General features: G+C 40.0%; 2 protein-coding genes across 3 annotated transcripts; one reads left to right on the top strand and one right to left on the bottom strand.

Annotated features, from left to right (window-relative positions):
* The first annotated feature begins 3 nt into the window (after positions 1–3).
* On the top strand, positions 4–4,521 carry LOC139941501 (uncharacterized). The gene is made up of 4 exons (XM_071938034.1): positions 4–334; positions 903–1,200; positions 1,670–2,200; positions 2,839–4,521. The coding sequence occupies exons 1-4, from the start codon at positions 234–236 to the stop codon at positions 3,367–3,369; spliced, it is 1,461 nt and encodes a 486-aa protein (XP_071794135.1). The 5' UTR covers positions 4–233; the 3' UTR covers positions 3,370–4,521.
* A 136-nt stretch (positions 4,522–4,657) lies between these two features.
* Positions 4,658–18,140, bottom strand: LOC139941498 (proline-rich protein PRCC-like). 2 transcript variants are annotated; one of them, XM_071938032.1, is made up of 7 exons: positions 17,830–18,140; positions 16,391–16,527; positions 15,388–15,444; positions 7,732–8,505; positions 6,799–6,945; positions 6,211–6,276; positions 4,658–5,537 (listed from the first exon to the last, which is right to left on the bottom strand). In XM_071938032.1, the coding sequence occupies exons 1-7, from the start codon at positions 18,026–18,028 to the stop codon at positions 5,451–5,453; spliced, it is 1,467 nt and encodes a 488-aa protein (XP_071794133.1). In that variant the 5' UTR covers positions 18,029–18,140; the 3' UTR covers positions 4,658–5,450. The 2 variants fall into 2 exon arrangements, with proteins under 2 accessions (XP_071794133.1, XP_071794132.1); XM_071938031.1 differs by lacking the exons at positions 4,658–5,537; positions 6,211–6,276; positions 6,799–6,945; positions 7,732–8,505 and adding exons at positions 9,015–13,398; positions 14,190–14,291.
* Positions 18,141–19,002: the final 862 nt, after the last annotated feature.

The following is a 19,002-nucleotide window of genomic DNA, read 5'->3' as shown; positions in this document are numbered from 1 at the left end:
CACTTGCAAACATATCCATTCGCCATAGCTACAGAGTTTCAGAAATCTACCAAGTGCAGTGTTCGAGTTCATTTATGATTATAGAATATTGTTCCAGTGAGCTGTTTCAAATCATTTTACCGGAAAAGTCTATTGTGTTTGTTTTCTACTGATTTACATTATTATATTTATTCAAAATAATTGACTGATCTTCAGTGAAACTTTTAATTGGAGTAAAAAAAAAAACAGTTACCATGACGTCTTCACATATCTTCAAGACTCTGTTGGTATGTTCGGTGTCAGTATGCATGGCCGCTACTTGCAGTGATGGCAACATTCAGTTACATCAACCTGGGTGAGTGTTTCAGGCTATTTTTGTTAATTGTACAACAGCAACTTAATGGTTTAAAAAAAGGTTGAGTGCTAGCTAGTACTTCTAGAAACTATAAGGCTCGAGCCTTATAGTTTCTAGAAGTAGAGTGCTAGTAACTAGCAATTTTGTCAGCTTGTTGAGTTATGTGTTTGTGAGAATTTGTTGTACTATTTCCAGCTTTGTATTAAGCAGAAAGACAAGTATTCTCACTAAGTGTATCCCAACATATGCGCAAATCTGTGCAGATTTGGACTCAATAATTGGTCACCGAAGTAGCAAGAGAGTAATGAAAGAAAAAACACCCTTGTTGATCAGATTTGTGTGCTTTCAGATGCCTAATAAATGGCATCAGGCCTGATGTCATTTTAATATCTTTGATATCGGAGCAAGTTGTTTCTCATAATGTTTTATACTATCAACAGGTCTCCATTGCTTGTTACCAAGTATAGTTTTAGTGCTAACAATGATTTTGAGTAATAACCAAGAGTGTCCAGTGCATTTAGTTGAAATTCAATAAGTCAACTATTATTTGTTATGTTTGACTTTTCAGATGCAATCAAGGTCAGCATCACCAGCGAGCCACTGCCAGAAACCACGCCCTCCAAGCACCAATCAAACTCGTCCATTCACTCATGGGGGATCGATGGTTCAATGATCTCTGGAATGACCCCTTTGACTGGGGTCAACGCTCTCCATTGTTAAGTTTCTCTTCATCAACTCCCTGTGGTTCAGGGTTGTCTACTGTCAGCCCATCATCATTGGTTCGAAGAAGGAAAGATGAAGTTTCTTCAAAACAAATGGAATGCCATGGATGCCAAAAGGATGTTCCAAAAGAAGAACTAAACACTGTAAGTTCTATAAAAAAAATATCTCTAAAACAAAAATAATGCAGTTCAAGGTTCTTGAGTTTGTGTAGTTTCAGAGTCTGTTTGAATTTATTTACTTACATCTGAAACCTTTAAAATTTACACATTTTCTGTATAAGATTTTTCTGAAAATTAAACTCATCAAGAAGTAACTCATTTGAGTAATTGTTTTTGTTCTTCAAGGAGGTTTGTCAGATCGTTCAATCGTTTGTCAAAAATGTTGAAAAATACAATTTCAATGATACAATTTGATACCATGGAGGAAAACTTAAACCAAATTACTTATCAAACAAACTTAAAAGTTTAAAGTCTGGAATTGGAAGTTCAAAGTTTGTTTGGTTGTACAAAATAAATCGGATTCAAACAAACTATCTAGTCAACATTGAACTTTTCCTTTACAAAGTCTCTTAAGATAACAGATAATTATGAATTGGCGTTTTTTCATGTACAGTGGGCTGCTGAAGAAGAACAACTTTACATAAAAGAAGCAAATCTCCGCAAGGAAAGAGAAAACTTAGAAAGACGTAAACTGGAAGCAGACAAAGACAGGAAAGAGCAACAAAGAAGAGAAACAATCCAGAATGAGCAGTATCAGAGGGCAGTTGAACGGCAGTTAGGACAGCAAAGACTTGAGCAACAGCAGGTGGTGCGATTGCAGCGGTTGAAGGAACAGCAAGCTGAACATCTGAGACGACAGATAGAAGAGCGGAGGTTGCAAGAGGAGAAGTTAAGGGAGCAGCTAAGACAGGAGGCAGAACTTCAGAAACAGAGGGAGGAGCAAAGGAGACTTCAACAGCGCCAAGAGGCTGAGGAATTACAAAGACAGCGCAGGGAAGAGCAGAGGTGGAAAGAGGAGAGGTTGAGAGAGGAGCGGGAGGTATATGAGAGGAGAATGAGACACCAGCAGGAGCAGAGACAGGCTCAAGAGGAACAGCTAGCAACAGAACGACAGCAGAAATGGCGGCAAAGACAATCGCACCAGGTTAGATAACATTTTAAACCAACATGAAAAATACTGCCCCACCTCTTCGGGACAAGTGAGGATATTTCTCAACTACAATGAAATCAATACACAATTTGTACCCTTAGATCATCATCCCAACTTGTAAAAAAACAAGTTGGAATAGTTTTTGTTGGAGACTTTTTTTTCAATGAAAAAACTGCATTGCAACAGTTCCTTCTGCTGCTCCTAAATCCAGCTAGTAGTTGACTTCTTTCATTTTATTATTTGAACCCTTGAGCAATCTAGAGCAGATGTCGTACCACTAGACCACAAAGATTTCCTAGTAGCAAGATGAGGGTTTGAATCCGACACAAGTGATTTTATTCACAGGACTTTGGAAAGTTCCAAGTGTAGAGTATGTACAAGTAAAAAATAAATAGTATTCTTTATCACAGATATAAATTCAGTATCTTCAAATTTGTGCAGGCTGCTTCAAGGGTGTGATCCCGTTGAGGAAATTTGGACACCACCATCATTAGGGCTAGATGGCTCAGTTGGACAAGCACCTGCATGCATATTAATCTGGAGGCGGGGGGTTCAAATCCTGCTCTTGTAAATTTGTCTATGTTCAACCCAAAATTATCTAATAAAAATCTTTCCTTTTTAATCGTCTCCAGGGTACAAATTCACACAATAGACATCATCAACGGAACAACTTCAAGAAAACAGAGATTTCCTCTTTGCAGATCCCGGGCTATTGGCCCGAGGATGTATCCGCAGTCATGACATCTGAGAATCGACTTAGAATCCAAGGAAAACATATCTGTAGCTGCCATGAGAAGTGCACCGAAAGAGAATTCCAGCGAAGTGTCTCGATCCCAGGAAATATTGACCCACTGAGTATTGAGGCGACACTCAACAAAGATGGAAAGTTGACGATCAGTGGAGGGACTCGTCAAAACATGGCTGGTGGGAGAGTCACTGAGGATCTGGTTGTTGCGGTCCAGAGCGACGGGTCGTTTACTCCGAGGTCGAGAAACTTGGATTCTTCTTGTGGAGGAGCCAGGAAGGGTTTTAAGTTGAAGAAAATGAACAAACGGACCGGAGAAATTTTTGAGGACTTTGAAGATTATACAAAAATGGATGACAGGACTTTTGAGGACGAAATTGACGAGGATGGAGTCACCATGGAAGTGATGGACTTTTAGTGTTGGACTGTTACAGTTTTTGTTGGTCATTAAATTATTTTTTGCTTAATTATTCAAAGTTTTTTTTTAACTACTTTTCTCAACAGTTTTGTAATTTAAATGGAAGCTGGGACTTCTAAGGTGAAATCAAATAATTAGTCAATATTGTTGGCAGAGTCTATTTATGTTTCTTGCATTATTTTCTAAAATATCAATGAAGGTCTTTTAAATGTTTGCAACCAATTTTCTTTTTAACTTAAACAGCCAATGTTCTGCGGTTAAAAGAAAATGTTTTTTGTTTACATAATTGGGATTTGCCAATGCAAATAAACCAAAAGGGAAACTGACTCCATCAATCAACTTGAGAAAGCAAAGAAAAGTTAACTAGAGTGGGATTAGAACCTACAACTTCTGGTTTACACGCCGGTAATCTACCAACTGAGGCTATCTAGCCCGATGTTGATAGTCCACTTTAGTTATTTATCAGCCATATGGCCATGGTCATGCACAAAGAGTGGTCTTTAATTAGTTTAAAATAATGTCAACAAGTTGCTTTTTAGTAGATGTTAAATTTGCATCGGGATAAAGAGTATTCATTTTGGTTTATCCATATACACCGTTGTGTGTTAGCATACGTAGATACTCAGTACTTTTCCCGAGTAATATGCATGTGATTTTTTCACAGAACTCGGGAAATTACAGAGTATACAGTCCTAACACACATCAGTGTATACGAGTAAAACCAAAATGAGTATTTATTTTGAGTTATCTTTTATTTAAATCATTTGAAAGAAGGAGTGAGTGAAAAATCTGACATCCTGTTAAACCACATTCATGGGGTTAGAATTTATGGCAGGTTTAGTTGGAACTGTATTTGAGGGGAATATGAATGGGAAGATTTCTTCACAGACACATTGAATTTGTTAAAATAACTTCATGGGAAAATTGTCTATTCATTTCAAATATCAATATATTTATTTCAATTTTCATCTAGACAAACCAGGCCAGTGTTTTAGTTTTACCTTTACCTTTTCGTAAAAAAAAAAACCCAAAAAACTAGTGCATTTAAACATTTTTGAAGTTGATTTTCTACATTATAAACTACTTGTATTTTGTACTTTCAAACCAAAAACATGGTGAGGTAAATAAATTTCTAACAAAATATTCAAACTACATCAACAGTCATGTAATAATGATAATTTTGTCTCTCGTGTCCAAAAACCAGTTGTAGAAGACTTTTGAGTCAAGCAGCATTCTATAGTATGTAGTTTTCGATGATTTTGTAAACTTGTGTTTTTGTAAGCCTTCAGATAGAAACTGTTATATTTTTCTGATGAAACAGTAACTATAAATATGTTTAAAGTTACCTTGAAGAGAACATTGCCAATTAAACATTCTACAGTAACAAAAATAAAACACAGCAGAAGCTATATCTCTAGAGGTTGAGCAAAAACAGTTTGTCAATAATTGATATACGTACACAAAAAACCAAAAAGTTTGTTGTATAGTCCTAACATCATCCAATTTGAATGGTCCAATTCGCAGTATTTTTTTAATGCTAGAGGGCATGTGTTAAAAAGTACTTTTAAGACAGTGGACACTATCGGTAATTGTCAAAGTCTAGCCTTGACAGTTGGTGTATCTCAACATAAAATAACAAACCTGTGAAAATTTGAGCTCGATCGGTCATCAAACTTGCGAGATAATAATGAAAGAAAAAAACACCCTTGTCACACAAAGTTGTGTGCGTTTAGATGGTTGATTTCGAGACCTCAAGTTCTAAATCTGAGGTCTCGAAATCAAATTCGTGGAAAATTACTTCTTTCTTGAAAACTATGGCACTTCAGAGGGAGCCGTTTCTCACAATGTTTTATACTATCAACCTCTCCCCATTACTCGTCACCAAGAAAGGTTTCATGCTAAACACTATTTTGAGTAATTAGCAATAGTGTCCACTGCCTATAACTGTTTTTCTCTTGTACAGAAATACCCCCCCCCCTAAAATCCTCTAAAGAATTTCCTAGATTCCATTCAATGAAGACGCAATAAGGAGGGGTTGGGGGTACCGCCAAGCACCATATTGAACAAATGTAGTCTGTGCCTCAGAATCCATACTTCATCTGAGTTTGCTGTCTTGTTTGTCGATTGTTCGCCCATTGGTTCTTCAACTCTAACTCTCTTTCCTTTGCCTGAAAAAAAAAAAGATCAAATTAATTTGAGAAAATCCATTCTTATTTCCAGAAAAACTAGAACATAAGAAGGTCAGAAAATGTTATTTTGGGGGATCGCGAGACCTAGTTTGAAAGATTACTCATGCACTACCAAAGTGGTCCAACTACAGTTGGTTGTCTAATAATAATAATAATAACAAAGTCTTAAATACCGTACGTATCTACCAAATAAGGTACTCAAGGCGCTGAGTATATACAAAACTTTCAGAAATTCTGAGACCCAATTATTTAGCACCTTATAAGGGTTTACAAGGTGCTACTGCGCATAGAGCAGCCCCAGCCAGGAACACAGGGGCAAACCCCTTCTCTTTTCGATAAGTGCAATGGAATCTTTTACATGTGTTACACAACAAAGGGGACAAACGGCTTTATGTCCCATCCGAAGGACGAAGCAATGGTTGAGTGTCTTGCTTAAGGATACAAGTGTCACGGCTGGGGATTTGAACCCACACTCTGCTTATCAAAAACACCAGAGTTTGAATTCGGTGCTCTTAACCGCTCGGCCACGACACATGTCTCCAAGTTAGTTGCCTGCAAAAGTTGCCTCGTGTGACAAGGCCCTAAAGTCGGAAACTGGTGACGTTTGGTACAAGATACTCAGTGTTACTCATCAATTGATGTGTCATCCTACCTGATGGGCTAAGAAGGTGATTTGATGCTTCCTCTTCTGCTGGCCAGATGGCAGCTGTTCTTTCTTCTGCAACGAAAAGGGGAGAAATACAAACCGATGAGTTTATTCCTTTTGATTTTCGATGGAGGAAGCATTGGTTAAGAATGACACAATATGACCGCCCCCCCCCCCTCCCCCTCAACTTGGCTGCAGTGGCATAACCAGGGCCCAATTTGCTAAGAGCTGCTTCAATGCAGAAAATGTTGCTTAACCGTTTTCCGCTTAGAAGAAATGAGCAGCATACCAGTTACAAATTTTACATATGACAGTGTAGTTTGGCTGGTAACCTTATTCTGGTAAGCATAATTCGGAAGAGTAGAGAGGTGCTATGCTCCTGCGAAACATTTGCATCGAAAACAGCCCTGTAACGACAAAGTTCACTTTGCATTCGCATTCAAAGGAAATATGAACCAGGCTTTAGTCTTTGATTCAAGATGTCAGCTTGACACCGTGTACAACATTGAAAGTCTTTGACCCAAGACACTAACATTGAGTTTTTCAAAAGTAACCTAAGACTTCTTTCAGTTTTCAAAGCACTATTTCTCCTACCAGTTTAACCCTGTACTCCTTCTCCTCGGTCAAGCTCTTGGTCATCCAGTCAAGTCCATTATTTGTACCAATCTGTTCATCAGCGGCAATCTCAATCATGTTGATGGCTTCCTTGCCGATGTTCCGTTTCCCCATTACTCTCCGGAACTACAGGCAAAAGAATTAGATACAGTTCACTTTGTATACAAGTCTAGTTTTTTTTCTTCTTTTGAAAGAAGAAATACGCAGATTTTTAATATTTGGGTGTGAATTCTCTTAAAAGTCATTTGACACTTTCGGTAAACAGTATTGTCCAATGTCCACACTTCGTGTATCACAACTTCTATATAAAATTTATTAAAATTTAGGCTCAATTGGTCATCGGAGTCGGGAGAAAATAACGGGAAAACCCACCCTTGTTTCCGCACATTTCGCCGTGTCATGACATGTGTTTAAAATAAATCCGTAATTCTCGATATCGAGAATTGATATTGTTTTAATGTTTCTCAAAAAGTAAAGCATTTCATGGAATAATATTTCAAGAGAAGTCTTTCACCATTATCTTCTGTAAACCCTGTAAGTTATTTGTAAATCTGTGAACTTTTATTTTTTTCTGTACCGAAAGTGTCCAATGGCTTGAAAGGGGTTTGATACTTTTTGTAGATCAAGGGTTTGGCCATGACATGAATCCTTACTCACTGTGAGTGAAGATGTACATATGTATTATAATTTACCTGTAGAAGTTTCAGCTTAATTGGTCGTCAAGTTTTTGAGAAGAAAAAAAAGTGAAAGTCACAGAGCAATATTTTCAGGAGAGTAGCATAAATTTCTTGTTCATGCTAAAACAAAACAGTGTTTATTAGTTTATTAGTGTTTTGCAGAGGGGACTTGACAAAGATGGTGTCAGTATGATAAAGTTCTATTAGCAAACATTGCAGTAAAACTGTGCAGTACCTCTTTGTCAGCTTCTAAATTAGAGGATGCTCCAGACTGGCTTGGTCCAGCACCCTGACCCTCTCCACCTTTCCCACCCTGTGGGTCTGCATAGACTGGTGGGTCTTGTTCCTGATAGGGTTGATTATACTCGGTGTACTGATAGCCCTGGGCTGCTGCATAAGCCTGCTGATCGGTGTACTGACTATCATGGTAACCGTACTGAGCATTTGAATTTGAGAACTCAAGTGGCGAGTCTTGGCTATAAGGTGGGTTCGAAGATGGCTTAAAAGACAACGGGGAGTCTTGAGAACTTGATGATGATCTGAAGCTAAGTGGAGCATCACTCCCAGGTTGTGGAAGTCTCCCTGATTGAGGACCTGGTTCATTGTTTGATGTTTTTGTTTGACCCGTCGATGAATAAGGTACTTTGTTCATTTTACTACGTCCTGGGCCTGTATTCAACGGAGCCAAATCAACGGCTGTTTTTAGGGATGAGGTTGGAGTGACGCTGGCAGACCCTCCAAAAGAAAAGAAAGACGTCCCATCCTCTCCTTCCTCTTCATCATCATCATCACTGCCGTAACTCGTTGCTAACAACCCGCCGGTAGTTTTTGACGTGGTAGTTTTTGACGTGGTGTTAAGAGAAGCTTGTGTAGGTTTTGAGACGGGTTTGGGAGGCGGTTTCTTGGGAGCAGGCTTCTTGGTCAGTGTGTGTGGGATTAGGATGCGGTTGGCTTCCTTGATGGAGGCATTCCGTGGTTTAGGAAGCATGGCAAACAGCCCAGAGAGACTCTGTAGGTTAGAAAAAAAAACAGCATGAACAAAATTAACATGTTAGGCCATTTTTTTACTTTTTAGGAAAAAAAAAATGTACCTGTTTCCCCCCCCCCCCCAACTACACTGTGAATTCACAAGACAATAAACATTGAGTAGCGAGTAGGATACATGTAGCTGATGGTATTACAACAGATATTTAAGTGTCTTGCTCAAGGACCTAAGTGTCATGAATGGGATTCGAACCCGTTGCTTGTTACCAAGTAAGTTTTTATGCTGACAATTATTTTGAGGAATTACCAATGGTGTCTAGTACCTTTAAAGCAAGCAGACAACATCTGTAATTATTGTGAAAAACTAGTATCCTAACTTCGTGTGACCTAACAAATATGTTGGGATACTCTGTAGGCATTTCCTCAAAATCCCTCTTTTAAGTTCTTGACCGAAAGGTTGCAAGCAACCCCCTCAAAAGAAAAAGGGGGAAAAAAGATCAACAAACTCATGTTGTTATTTTCCATTCAATTTATTTAGAGCAGTAAATTTTCACATAACAAACTATTTTATAACGATACAAGATAAATAGTTAATCCAACAAGTAAGATGTCTGGAATCCATAGAGGGGAAAACCATCTGTCCAAGGAAATCCTACAATGCGCATAATTAAGTTTAAATTCTAGAAAGGTTAAAGTTCATTTAGAAGTGTTCATTTTCAACAACACACTTAACTCAGCGAAATTTTCACAGGTGACTCCTAGCATGAGGGGTGCATTCGATTAGCTTCCCTGGGTCTGCTCCCGGTATGCCCTTGGTTTGTTCGCATAGCTTTGACGTAATTCCAGGGGTTAACCCAGGTCAGCTCCAAGTGCCCTGCTTGTGGAGTGTATCACTTGGGGGCTGGCCTAAGGTGCATGACTTCACCACGAGAATACTTCTTCTCAGGGGCTCACCCGAGTGAGCACCGTGGGGTCGACACAGGGAAGCTAATCAAGCGCACCTACAATACCAACATGCCAACAAACAAAACAATAACCACACCTCAAGTGACATTAATTTTTAATTATATCTCTAGAACAAGTTGCACTGCTTTAGTATTCTAATATTATTGCACGAATAACAAGAATGGCATTTAAAGACGCTCTACTTACAGTTTTAAGCTAAGCGAACTATTAGCCACAGTGTTTACAATTATCATTAAGAACACAAAATAGATTTTAAAAAAAATGTAACCTTGATTTTAAAACATTTTCTATATGAGATTATCTTTCCTTGAATCAACTTAGCTCCTTATACAAGTAGGAAATGCCCAGTGAACTAGAACCAAAAAATGTATAACCAGTGAAACCAATGTTATATCATCATCTTCCAAGCACAATATCTTACACTATTTGGTTATACCCTAACAGTACACTGATGTGTACACACACTGTTTACTTTCAAGAGGTCTTTCAAGAGTTCTGTTAAAAAAATCACAGGCGTATTACTCAAGTGGAATTCGAACCCACTTTTTTAACACCGAACTTGGGGAAAGTTATGAGTATGAAGAGTACTGCTTACACACTGTGCAAGGGTAAACACTTTTTGTTTGTACTTTTTTTTTTTATTTGTATAAAAAGCGCCATGAGCTTCATACCTGAGCGCTCTATAAGAGGCCACTATTATTATTATTATTATTATTATTAACCCTCCTACTTTTCGCAACATTTTCAAGTGAGTTGACCAACCATTTGAAACCATTCAACTGCCAAAGCTGTGTATGGTGACAGAACTGTGCACAGAACTAACTGTGTACTGTGTACATGCATTCCCTCATGGTATCATATCGCAAGGCTGGCATAGCTTATCTATCATTCAAAACCACAGTGAGTGGTATTGAATGGTCAGACAGCAAGAGGGTTAAAAACAATAACATTCTTACGCCCTATATAAGTTAAAAATCTAGTTTGAATATATAAGATTTGCAATAGGGTGGGCCCTCTGTTATTTGACCAAGAGAGAATATTTTTACAGTGTACATGTATCATTGGAAAAGGTTGCCATGTTTTGAGTACTAACCAAGTGCCCTGCGCCCACCACCAAACCCGTAAAGCAGCATGGTCAGAATTTGTCAATAAAAAATTGTAATTTTTGCGAGGCTGGTATGGTAAATGCTTTCCATTTTTGTGTCAGCCGTTTCACAGTCAATGAGTGACTGTTTTTTAGTTGAAGTGTTGGAAGCAAACTGTAGGGGAAGAACTGTACTGTGAATCACCCGTGGTAATAGATCAGGTGCCCCTCTTGTTCCAAACTACTAAAGCCTGATTCATACTTCCTACGAATGCGAATGCGATACAAATGTTGATGTCAAAAATTCGCAAAAAACAGCAATGTGACATAGAAATTTGCTTTGCATTAGCAGGAAGTATGAATCTGGCTTCACAAATGATTCAACATTTAATGCACTGTACATGAAACACTCTGGTTTCTACTTCATAAATATTTCAGAGAAGAGAATAAATAATACTTTACAAATTTCCTACAGCGGTACTCCTAAAAGCACTTATAAACAACTGTTCAAATCCAGATTCAATAGACCGATCCATTATGCTACACCCACGGCGCACTTGTGAGCCTCTCCAATGCCATTCTGCACAACTCTGCCGCGCGCGCCAAGCATACGCGCATGCATGTCCGACTTACTTTGTCGGACTTAAGGTTGCGCAATGGGTTGTGATTGGTCAAAACGCAATGGGGCGGAGCTTAATGGATCGGTCTATTGTGCAGCACCCATCATTAATCACTGCTCATAAACTGGTGCCCATAAAACGAACTGCCATCTTCAAGAACATGCTCCGTTTTAATCAGCGTGTTGTCGGTATCAGAAACGCACTCTGGAGACACCGGTATGGTTTCAATTATCTCTGGAATGACTGATAACCTGTCTATGGCCTTCATACAGGTGGACCACAATTGTTTCTGCTCCATAATGGACGAAGGGCAGATTTTGAACGTTGCCTCTCTCAATGCATCCATCCGTAAAGGGTCGAGGAGCCGTTTTCCTTGCCCACTGAAGCACGACGCTCCTAGACGCTCTTTTTGTGTAAACAGGGTATCAGCGAGTTGACAGGCTACAGTCAGCCTGCTTTTTGAAAGGTAGCAGAACGGGGCGAGATACGAATCTGTGAGTTGTACTTTGATAGCTTTACCAAAAGAATCTCTGTGTGTAACATATAGGATGGACTTTAACCTTGCAGGAAGGTTGTCATAGTCAATGGTGTCAGAAGCGGGATCTATCTCCACCATTGGAGCTACAATGTTAAGTCTGTCTTGCCTACTTTTAATCCCAAAGGGAAGCCATTTACCCTGTCGTGGAGCCTTCCCTTTATTCTTGCGGATACGTACGATATGTCTAGAGGCAGCATCTATGGCCTTAACGCAGTCGTGCCAAAGATTTTTTTTGTGACCTTCAATGGCAGGACACAATTTGAAAACAGCATCTGTCAGGGCCTGCATGCGGATGGGATCCAAAGCTGCTGGTTTCCTCCAGCCACTGCAATTGCAGATACACCTCTCATCATCCGTAAACAGGACATCCGCAAGTCTGCGGGCAATCGAACTCCTGTCTTTCACATAAGGAGTGAGCGAAATCAGTATGTCTTGCTTCACCTCGAGGCGGGTAACACTACCATTTTCGTTCTTCTCAAGAACATTCAGTACGGTCTGAATTTTTGGAGGAAGGCTTTCAAAGACAGCAGCAGAGTAAATGACAGCCTGTAGTTGAGACTGGTCAAACATTTCAGAATCTTCCCCTGTATGTGTTGTTGCCTGATTACCAGAGTCTTTAGTGTTTTTGAAATTGTGCACTGCAACCTGCTCCAACTCAGTTCTTATTCTCGAGCCACCTTTAAACCGCATCAGACTTTGATAGTCATATTGGTCACTTATGAACGGCTGGGATGGGATTCCTGCTGATGAAGATTCACCCACTGGGCGTGGGTAGACCACTTTGGGTTTGGGCATTGTCGGAGGGCTTGAATGCTCATGATGTGTCCCCAGGAATGGAGTCTGAAAATCTTGACTAAGTTGTGCAAGAGTTTGCGATGGAAACCTCTTAGGTGATTGTATATCCGGGGTAGTGTCGTGCACTAACCCCTGAGATGAATATGCCAAAGACACTGGGAAAGGACCTGATGATGGTGAGGGCTGATCTGTCTTCAAGTTCTTAGAGTTCAAATGCTCCAAGATCTTCTTGACTTTGCATTCTAGTACATCGATCCGGTTGAGACAAGCAGCACAACAGTTGCTGTGGGCTTCCGAATCAGGCTCTTTTGAAGGAGAGCACAAGGTTTGTTTGGGTGGAGTTTGACTCTTGGGAATGGGTGCTTCTGCTACTGCAGCGGTCACTTCAGATCTGGCAACGGCCACCTGCGGGCCAACACTTGCAAGATTCACTGGAGCAGAACTAGAGATGCTCATGGGGAGATTGTTGGCAATGCTCCCTCTTGAACCTAGAGGCAAAGCAAAGGGGAATGTCTGGGAGGTAAGCATGCCTTTGGGTGGCTCAAAGTTTGGCGTCTGTAGGATTGAGGACAAGCCTGGATGTAAAGTGGTATTGACGACCGGATTTGCCTGTAAGTGCCATCCAGGAGGCACGGCATGAATGACGCCCTGCTGCGAAGGCGCAGCACTAGCAGGGGAGGAGTCCCTGACTGGGTGAGGGGCACCACTTCCCTGACCCATCAAGGAATCTTCGGACAACAGAGAGAACTGTTTGCGTTGGAGCTCTAGCTTCTTCTGCAGTTTCTCCATGGCAAAACGGCTGACCTCTACCAGCTCCTCAAGGGTGTGTTCCTTCATCTCTTTCCCATGTTTGACGTCTAGAAGTCTTGAGGCAAGGCTGGAAGGGCTTGCTAGTGCGTGTCTGTTACTTGGATCCTGTGCAAAAAGAAAGAATGAAAATAGAGGAAACTGTACTCCAAAATGGGGATGTTTTTTATTAAAATAACCAGCGGAAAGCTAGAGACCAATTCATAAAAATAACAAGGCTGTTTATCTGGACTTTGTGTTGACATTGAGGGTGTAGGTTTGGAAAAGCTTTCTCTGACTAAGAGGGCGGAGCTATCTCTCTCTCTCATGCACAAAAAAACAGTCAAAACGCTGGACTAGGAAAACTGGTGTCACTAAATAAAGGATGGCCTGTCAAAGTACAGTATTTAATCAAGTAGGTTATTACCTACATTCTTTCAATTCCATCAAATTGTCTTGCCTTATTTTTAGGTAAGTTCTGTAAAGCCACGTCAACCATGGGGAAACGGTGTGTCAAATTGACTGGCTTTGGAGCTTACATGTAAAACGCGTATTGAACTTTGATGATATTCATTAAGACAATTATTTTTTTTTCTATTATTTCCACTAATAAAGATCTGAGTAATATTTCTAGAATAAATTTTACACACAAGTCATGGCCAAACAATGAAATATATAAAACGATATAATTAATGCGTTCTCTGTATCAAACAACTGCAACATACTTTAGATTTGGAAAGTACATTCCCTCCACAAAAACATTTGAAAAGGAAAAGGAAAAACATAGTTCAGTATTTTTCCAAACTTGCTTAAATTTTACCCTCTGTAGAGCAACTGATGACCCTTTTGGAATTGAGGGCTGTTTTATAATTATTATCATTGTTTGTTATTAAACAATCACAAATGAGGTTGGGACTTACCCTGTGTTCTGCTGTTGCCGTATGGATAGCGCCGACATGGGAACCGATGGCGAATTGAAGCAGGGAATTCCGCCTGCCATGGTGGATGAGGTTGTAGTTAGTCTAAACAATGGGGTAAAAAATGGTCCGGCTGTTTAGTAGAAGCTTACAAGTAGCCGGACCATTGACAAGGGTCTTCAAGGAGCGTCTCAAGTCAAGAGAGATAGGGTCTTTTGATATGAAATTTTATCTTCAAGTACGCGCTAATCCTCCAATCAGATTCCCAGAATGGAGTGGTGATAAAACCTATATTGCACGTCTAATATCACAACCGGTTATATGTCAGGAGCCAGGTTTGCTTGAAGATAATACTTTATCACATGCGCGCTCGTGGAAATACGGAAAATATAGCGCGTCTGCGTCCCATATCCAACTCGGCCTTCACCCTCGTTGGATATGGGACGCATAAGCGCTATATTTTTCCGTATTCCACTCGCGCTCGTGTGATAACTTATAATATTCTCCTGGGCAGGTCTGAGCAAATATCAGTTTTCTGCTGAACATCTTTATGAAATTGGGCCCTGATATTTGCTCAGACCTGCCCAGGAGAATATTATAAGTTATCACATGCGCGCTCGTGGAAATACGGAAAATATAGCGCGTCTGCGTCCCATATCCAACTCGGCCTTCACCCTCGTTGGATATGGGACGCATAAGCGCTGTATTTTTCCGTATTCCACTCGCGCTCGTGTGATAACTTATAATATTCTCCTGGGCAGGTCTGAGCAAATATCAGGGCCCAATTTCATAGAGATGTTCAGCAGAAAACACCGCTAAACAAATACCGCTCAGTAGGTCTCGTGTGTTGTGAAGTGTATGTTAAAGAAACAAACAGTCACACTTTTCGACATTTCTGAATTGACGGCTTCGGCTGTTAGTAACAATGATGCCATGAATGCATGTTAATGTGGAGACCAAGCTGTAGCAACAGCCTTAGGATAGGACGCACCTCACTTCTTTCCTCAATAACCACCCGAAGCTTTCATATTAATAGCGCCCTTTTTCTTTAACAATGCAATTCATGATTATGTGTATCAGCAAATTGTGGTCCCTGCTGTTAAAAACAACACTTTTGATACGTGTAAAAGGAACTATCCCTTCCCCAAGAAAAGAAGTCCTTTTGAAAAAGACTTCCTAAAAAAAACCAATTCTTCCTCACCGTTGCTGGTTTCTGCTTCTTTGACGCTGGCTCATCATCTTCATCATCCGAATTCATCTGCAAAGTGAATACAAATTAGCATTGTGAAAATATATGTTCTCATTTGTATAATTTGTTTTTATCTAGGATACCCCAATGCTACCCTCCCCCCCCCCCTCTTCTGTCGGCCAGCTCTACCATCTTTGAAACAAAAGAAATATTATTAGCACTAAGCCGGTCTGAATGCTTCATTTTAGAAACACAAGGGCACCAAGGTACTTGGTAAACGGCACCCTCAAAGGCAGTGGACACTATTGGTAATTACACAAAATAATTATCAGCATAAAACCTCACTTGGTAGCGAGTAACGGGGAGAGGTTGATAGTATAAAACATTGTGAGAAACGGCTCCCTCTGAAGTGACATAGTTTTCGAAGAAAGAAGTAATTTTTCCACGATTTTGATTTCGAGACCTCAAGTTTAGAATTTGAGGTCTCGAAATCAAGCATCTGAAAGCACACAACTTCGTGTGACAAGGCCGTTTTTTTCTTTCATAGCAATCTCGCAACTCCGACGACCAATCAAGCTCAAATTTTCACAGGTTTGTTATTTTATGCATATTGTTGAGATACACCAAGTAAGAAGACCGGTCTTTGACAATTACCAATAGTGTCCATTGTCTTTAAGAGGAAATTGTTAATTTTTACAGGCTGAGCATTTCAAGGATAACAAGGCTATGAAAATCGGCTCCGTTGCCTCCGTGAAGTATAAGGCCTCCCTGCATCTTCCCTTTCTTGTTAGTCAGCCCCATTGTCTTTGTAAAGCCTGGTTCATTCTTCCTGCGAATGCTTCGTGCGATGTGAATTTCATTGCGTCACAAAGGGAAATGGAGGGCGTACCGATTGTTGCGTCACCAAAATTCGCTTCGCATTCGCATTCGCAATCGCATTCGCAGGAAGTATGAACCGGGCTTTATGGAAGAAACCTGAGCATTGAGCTATATTGTTTGATGTTCTGACACCCACCTGTGGCAGTGATGGAGCAGTGATCTTGATGGGTTGTTTAGATCGCTTCTTTGGCAGAGGAAGATTCAAGGATCCAAGCCTTCTAAGAGAAGATGACTCTTGATGAACATTGGATGGTTGTGTTCTCTCAGCCTCTTCTGAAAGGTAAGCAAATTAGTTTGTGTTTAATACAAGTTAAGTTAATAAGCTCAATTATCAATGGCTAGGCTACAATGCATTGCAATGACAATGTCAACAGTACATCAACCAGGCTGCTTCAACACACACTAAGAGTTTAATCTGGCCAACCATGCCCAAGTAGAGAAATATGGAGAACAATTTCAGATAAATAATCAGGAGTTTGTCATGTTTGAGCTTTGAAAATATTAACAAACGAATTTTAAGTTGTACGAAACTTAACTGGGTGGTGGGGGAGTCAAATGCAATTTCATTATACATTACAATTTCATTGAGAACGATGCAAGCTAGAAACGAAGCAAGCAGCAGTGTTTTGTATTGTAATTTTTTAACATTGAATTTTTACTTTAGCAAGATTTTTATATTTCTCAGGGAGGCGAAACAGAAGTGAACGGAACTGCTGAATTCAATGTTAATCTAAGTCTATACAAATTACTATCAATCATGCAATGGCCATTATGAAATTGGACAACAACCCAATATGGAGGCCCAAAATGTAAGACCCAAGGCTCACATGGTGTTCCGATTAGTTCAAGAAGTACCCCCCCCCCCTACACACACACACACATGGAATCTGCGAATCTAGTTGCGATAACGCAACCCTCCTCCCGACGGCCGAACTCTCCTCCCGACGGCCGCCCTGCGTCGGGAGGAGGGTTACGTTATCGCAACTACTGCCAATCATGCCAATAAGGTTTATCGCGATTCAGAAACGCAATGCATTGTGGGAAGGAATATGGGGCGGTTTCTATGCAGTTTGTACAACTCGCGCACGCAACGCCTATACCTTTGTGTGGGTTCAACAGCGCCCTCTCTTGATATTTTGCTAGGATAACTTTCCGTATGGCGCCACCACCTTTTCACTCATTTTTACAAAAAGGGATATCTCATTGAGGTAAATTAGATACTATATTATTTCATATCGAATGAAAAAGTGGTGGCGCCATACGGAAACTTTTCCTTTTGCTGTTCGCGATAAACCTTAATATTAATATTTTAATATTATTTAATATTTTTAATAAACCAATAACAAAACAAAGGTAGGCCTAGTTCGGATAACTTTCCGTATGGCGCCACCACTTTTTCACTCATTTTTACAAAAAGGGATATATCAATCAGGTAAATTAGATACTATATTATTTTATTTCGAATGAAAAAGTGGTGGCGCCATACGAAAACTTTTCCCCTAGTTCTTTTAATAAATAACGGTAAATCTACCACAAATTATTCCCCTTTTAAAAGAGTCAACACTTCTATCCTACCTGGGATACTAATTTGAGAGGATCTAGGAGCCGGCAATGAACGGAATAATGACGGTTTTGATGCGGCCTGTCGATCCAAATTTGAAGAATCGGCCGCCGACGACGATGACCCGATTTCTGACTCAACATAGTCTTCCGTTTTATCATCATCTCCCGAGTTTTCATCGTCACTGCTTGAGTAATAATTGACTAAAGACATCGCCAATTAAGCAAATTATACCAGAAATGTGAAAAATGGTGGAAGAACTAAACAAATGAGTTGTAATAAAACAATGTGTCCACCGACACCTCCACCAGCCGCGAATTCCCAATTTACGGACAGCCGAAAATTTCAGCCGCAAATGCTTCAAAAGAGGGCGCTATTAAAGTTTCCACAGTTTTTTCCACAGACTGAAGTGTTTCCCAGAATCTCATCTAATTATTGTTCTGCGTGTAGCTAGCTGCGTCAACCTGCCTTTTTCGTTAGGGGGAGCCGTTTGTGCTTTCGTGGCCCCGGCGGATGATGTATCTTATCAAAATGTTTTCATTAATTTTGTGTTGTACACTGCTACAAAAATATGTCAATGGGGTAGTTTGGGGACGTATTTGAAGTCATGGTGGGCAGGTAGTTAGCACCCGATGTTTTCTGCACTAAAATCGTTTATAGTAAACGTTTTAGAATAATTCGCTTATGAAAATCTTTAGTCAAGAGAATTTACGAATTGTGAATAAATTATTACGTTTATTACACGCCCAGTATTTTTACTTGGAACCATAACTTCATCGTATCCAACATACCCCTTGCTATTTTCGAAATAGAACAAACATTTAGCCACAAAACTTGCTGTGGCTGGAAATGATACATCCTGCCCCGGGGGCCACGAATACAAGAAATGGCTCTAAAAGTTATAAAGACAGATTCAAGGCGAAAGATAATTGGTACTATCATGGAGGAATAATTAGAATTGACAAACCAATTAATAATTATCACATGATTAAAGCACTCTCGGCGCCTCAGCATTTTATCATCCTTAAAAAAGGAGGATTCATGAGAAGAAAAAAATGAACTTCTTTAACAGCGCGAGTTTATTGGAAGGCACTAAAAACTAACCTCTACAGCGGTTCGGAACTTTTCGTGTGCTCTCGGAACATTCCGGCACATTTCGCGACGATCCCCCCACGCAGCAGGTTTGG

Source organism: Asterias amurensis, chromosome 9, assembly GCF_032118995.1.
Source record: "Asterias amurensis chromosome 9, ASM3211899v1".
Taxonomy (NCBI): Eukaryota; Metazoa; Echinodermata; class Asteroidea; order Forcipulatida; family Asteriidae; genus Asterias; species Asterias amurensis.
Note: the sequence above shows the minus strand (reverse complement) of the source record. Positions and strands in the feature narration are given on the sequence as shown.

Bases quoted from the DNA above. Each gene is read 5' to 3' on its own strand.
- LOC139941501 (XM_071938034.1), top strand. From the start codon at position 234: ATGACGTCTTCACATATCTTCAAGACTCTGTTGGTATGTTCGGTGTCA. The intron at 335-902 runs GTGAGTGTTTCA...TTGACTTTTCAG, and splicing joins ATTCAGTTACATCAACCTGG to ATGCAATCAAGGTCAGCATC. The intron at 2,201-2,838 runs GTTAGATAACAT...AATCGTCTCCAG, and splicing joins GGCAAAGACAATCGCACCAG to GGTACAAATTCACACAATAG.
- LOC139941498 (XM_071938031.1), bottom strand. From the start codon at position 18,028: ATGTCTTTAGTCAATTATTACTCAAGCAGTGACGATGAAAACTCGGGA. The intron at 14,292-15,387 runs GTGAGGAAGAAT...CCCATTGTTTAG, and splicing joins AGAAGCAGAAACCAGCAACG to ACTAACTACAACCTCATCCA. The intron at 13,399-14,189 runs GTAAGTCCCAAC...CTTTTTGCACAG, and splicing joins CGGCAACAGCAGAACACAGG to GATCCAAGTAACAGACACGC.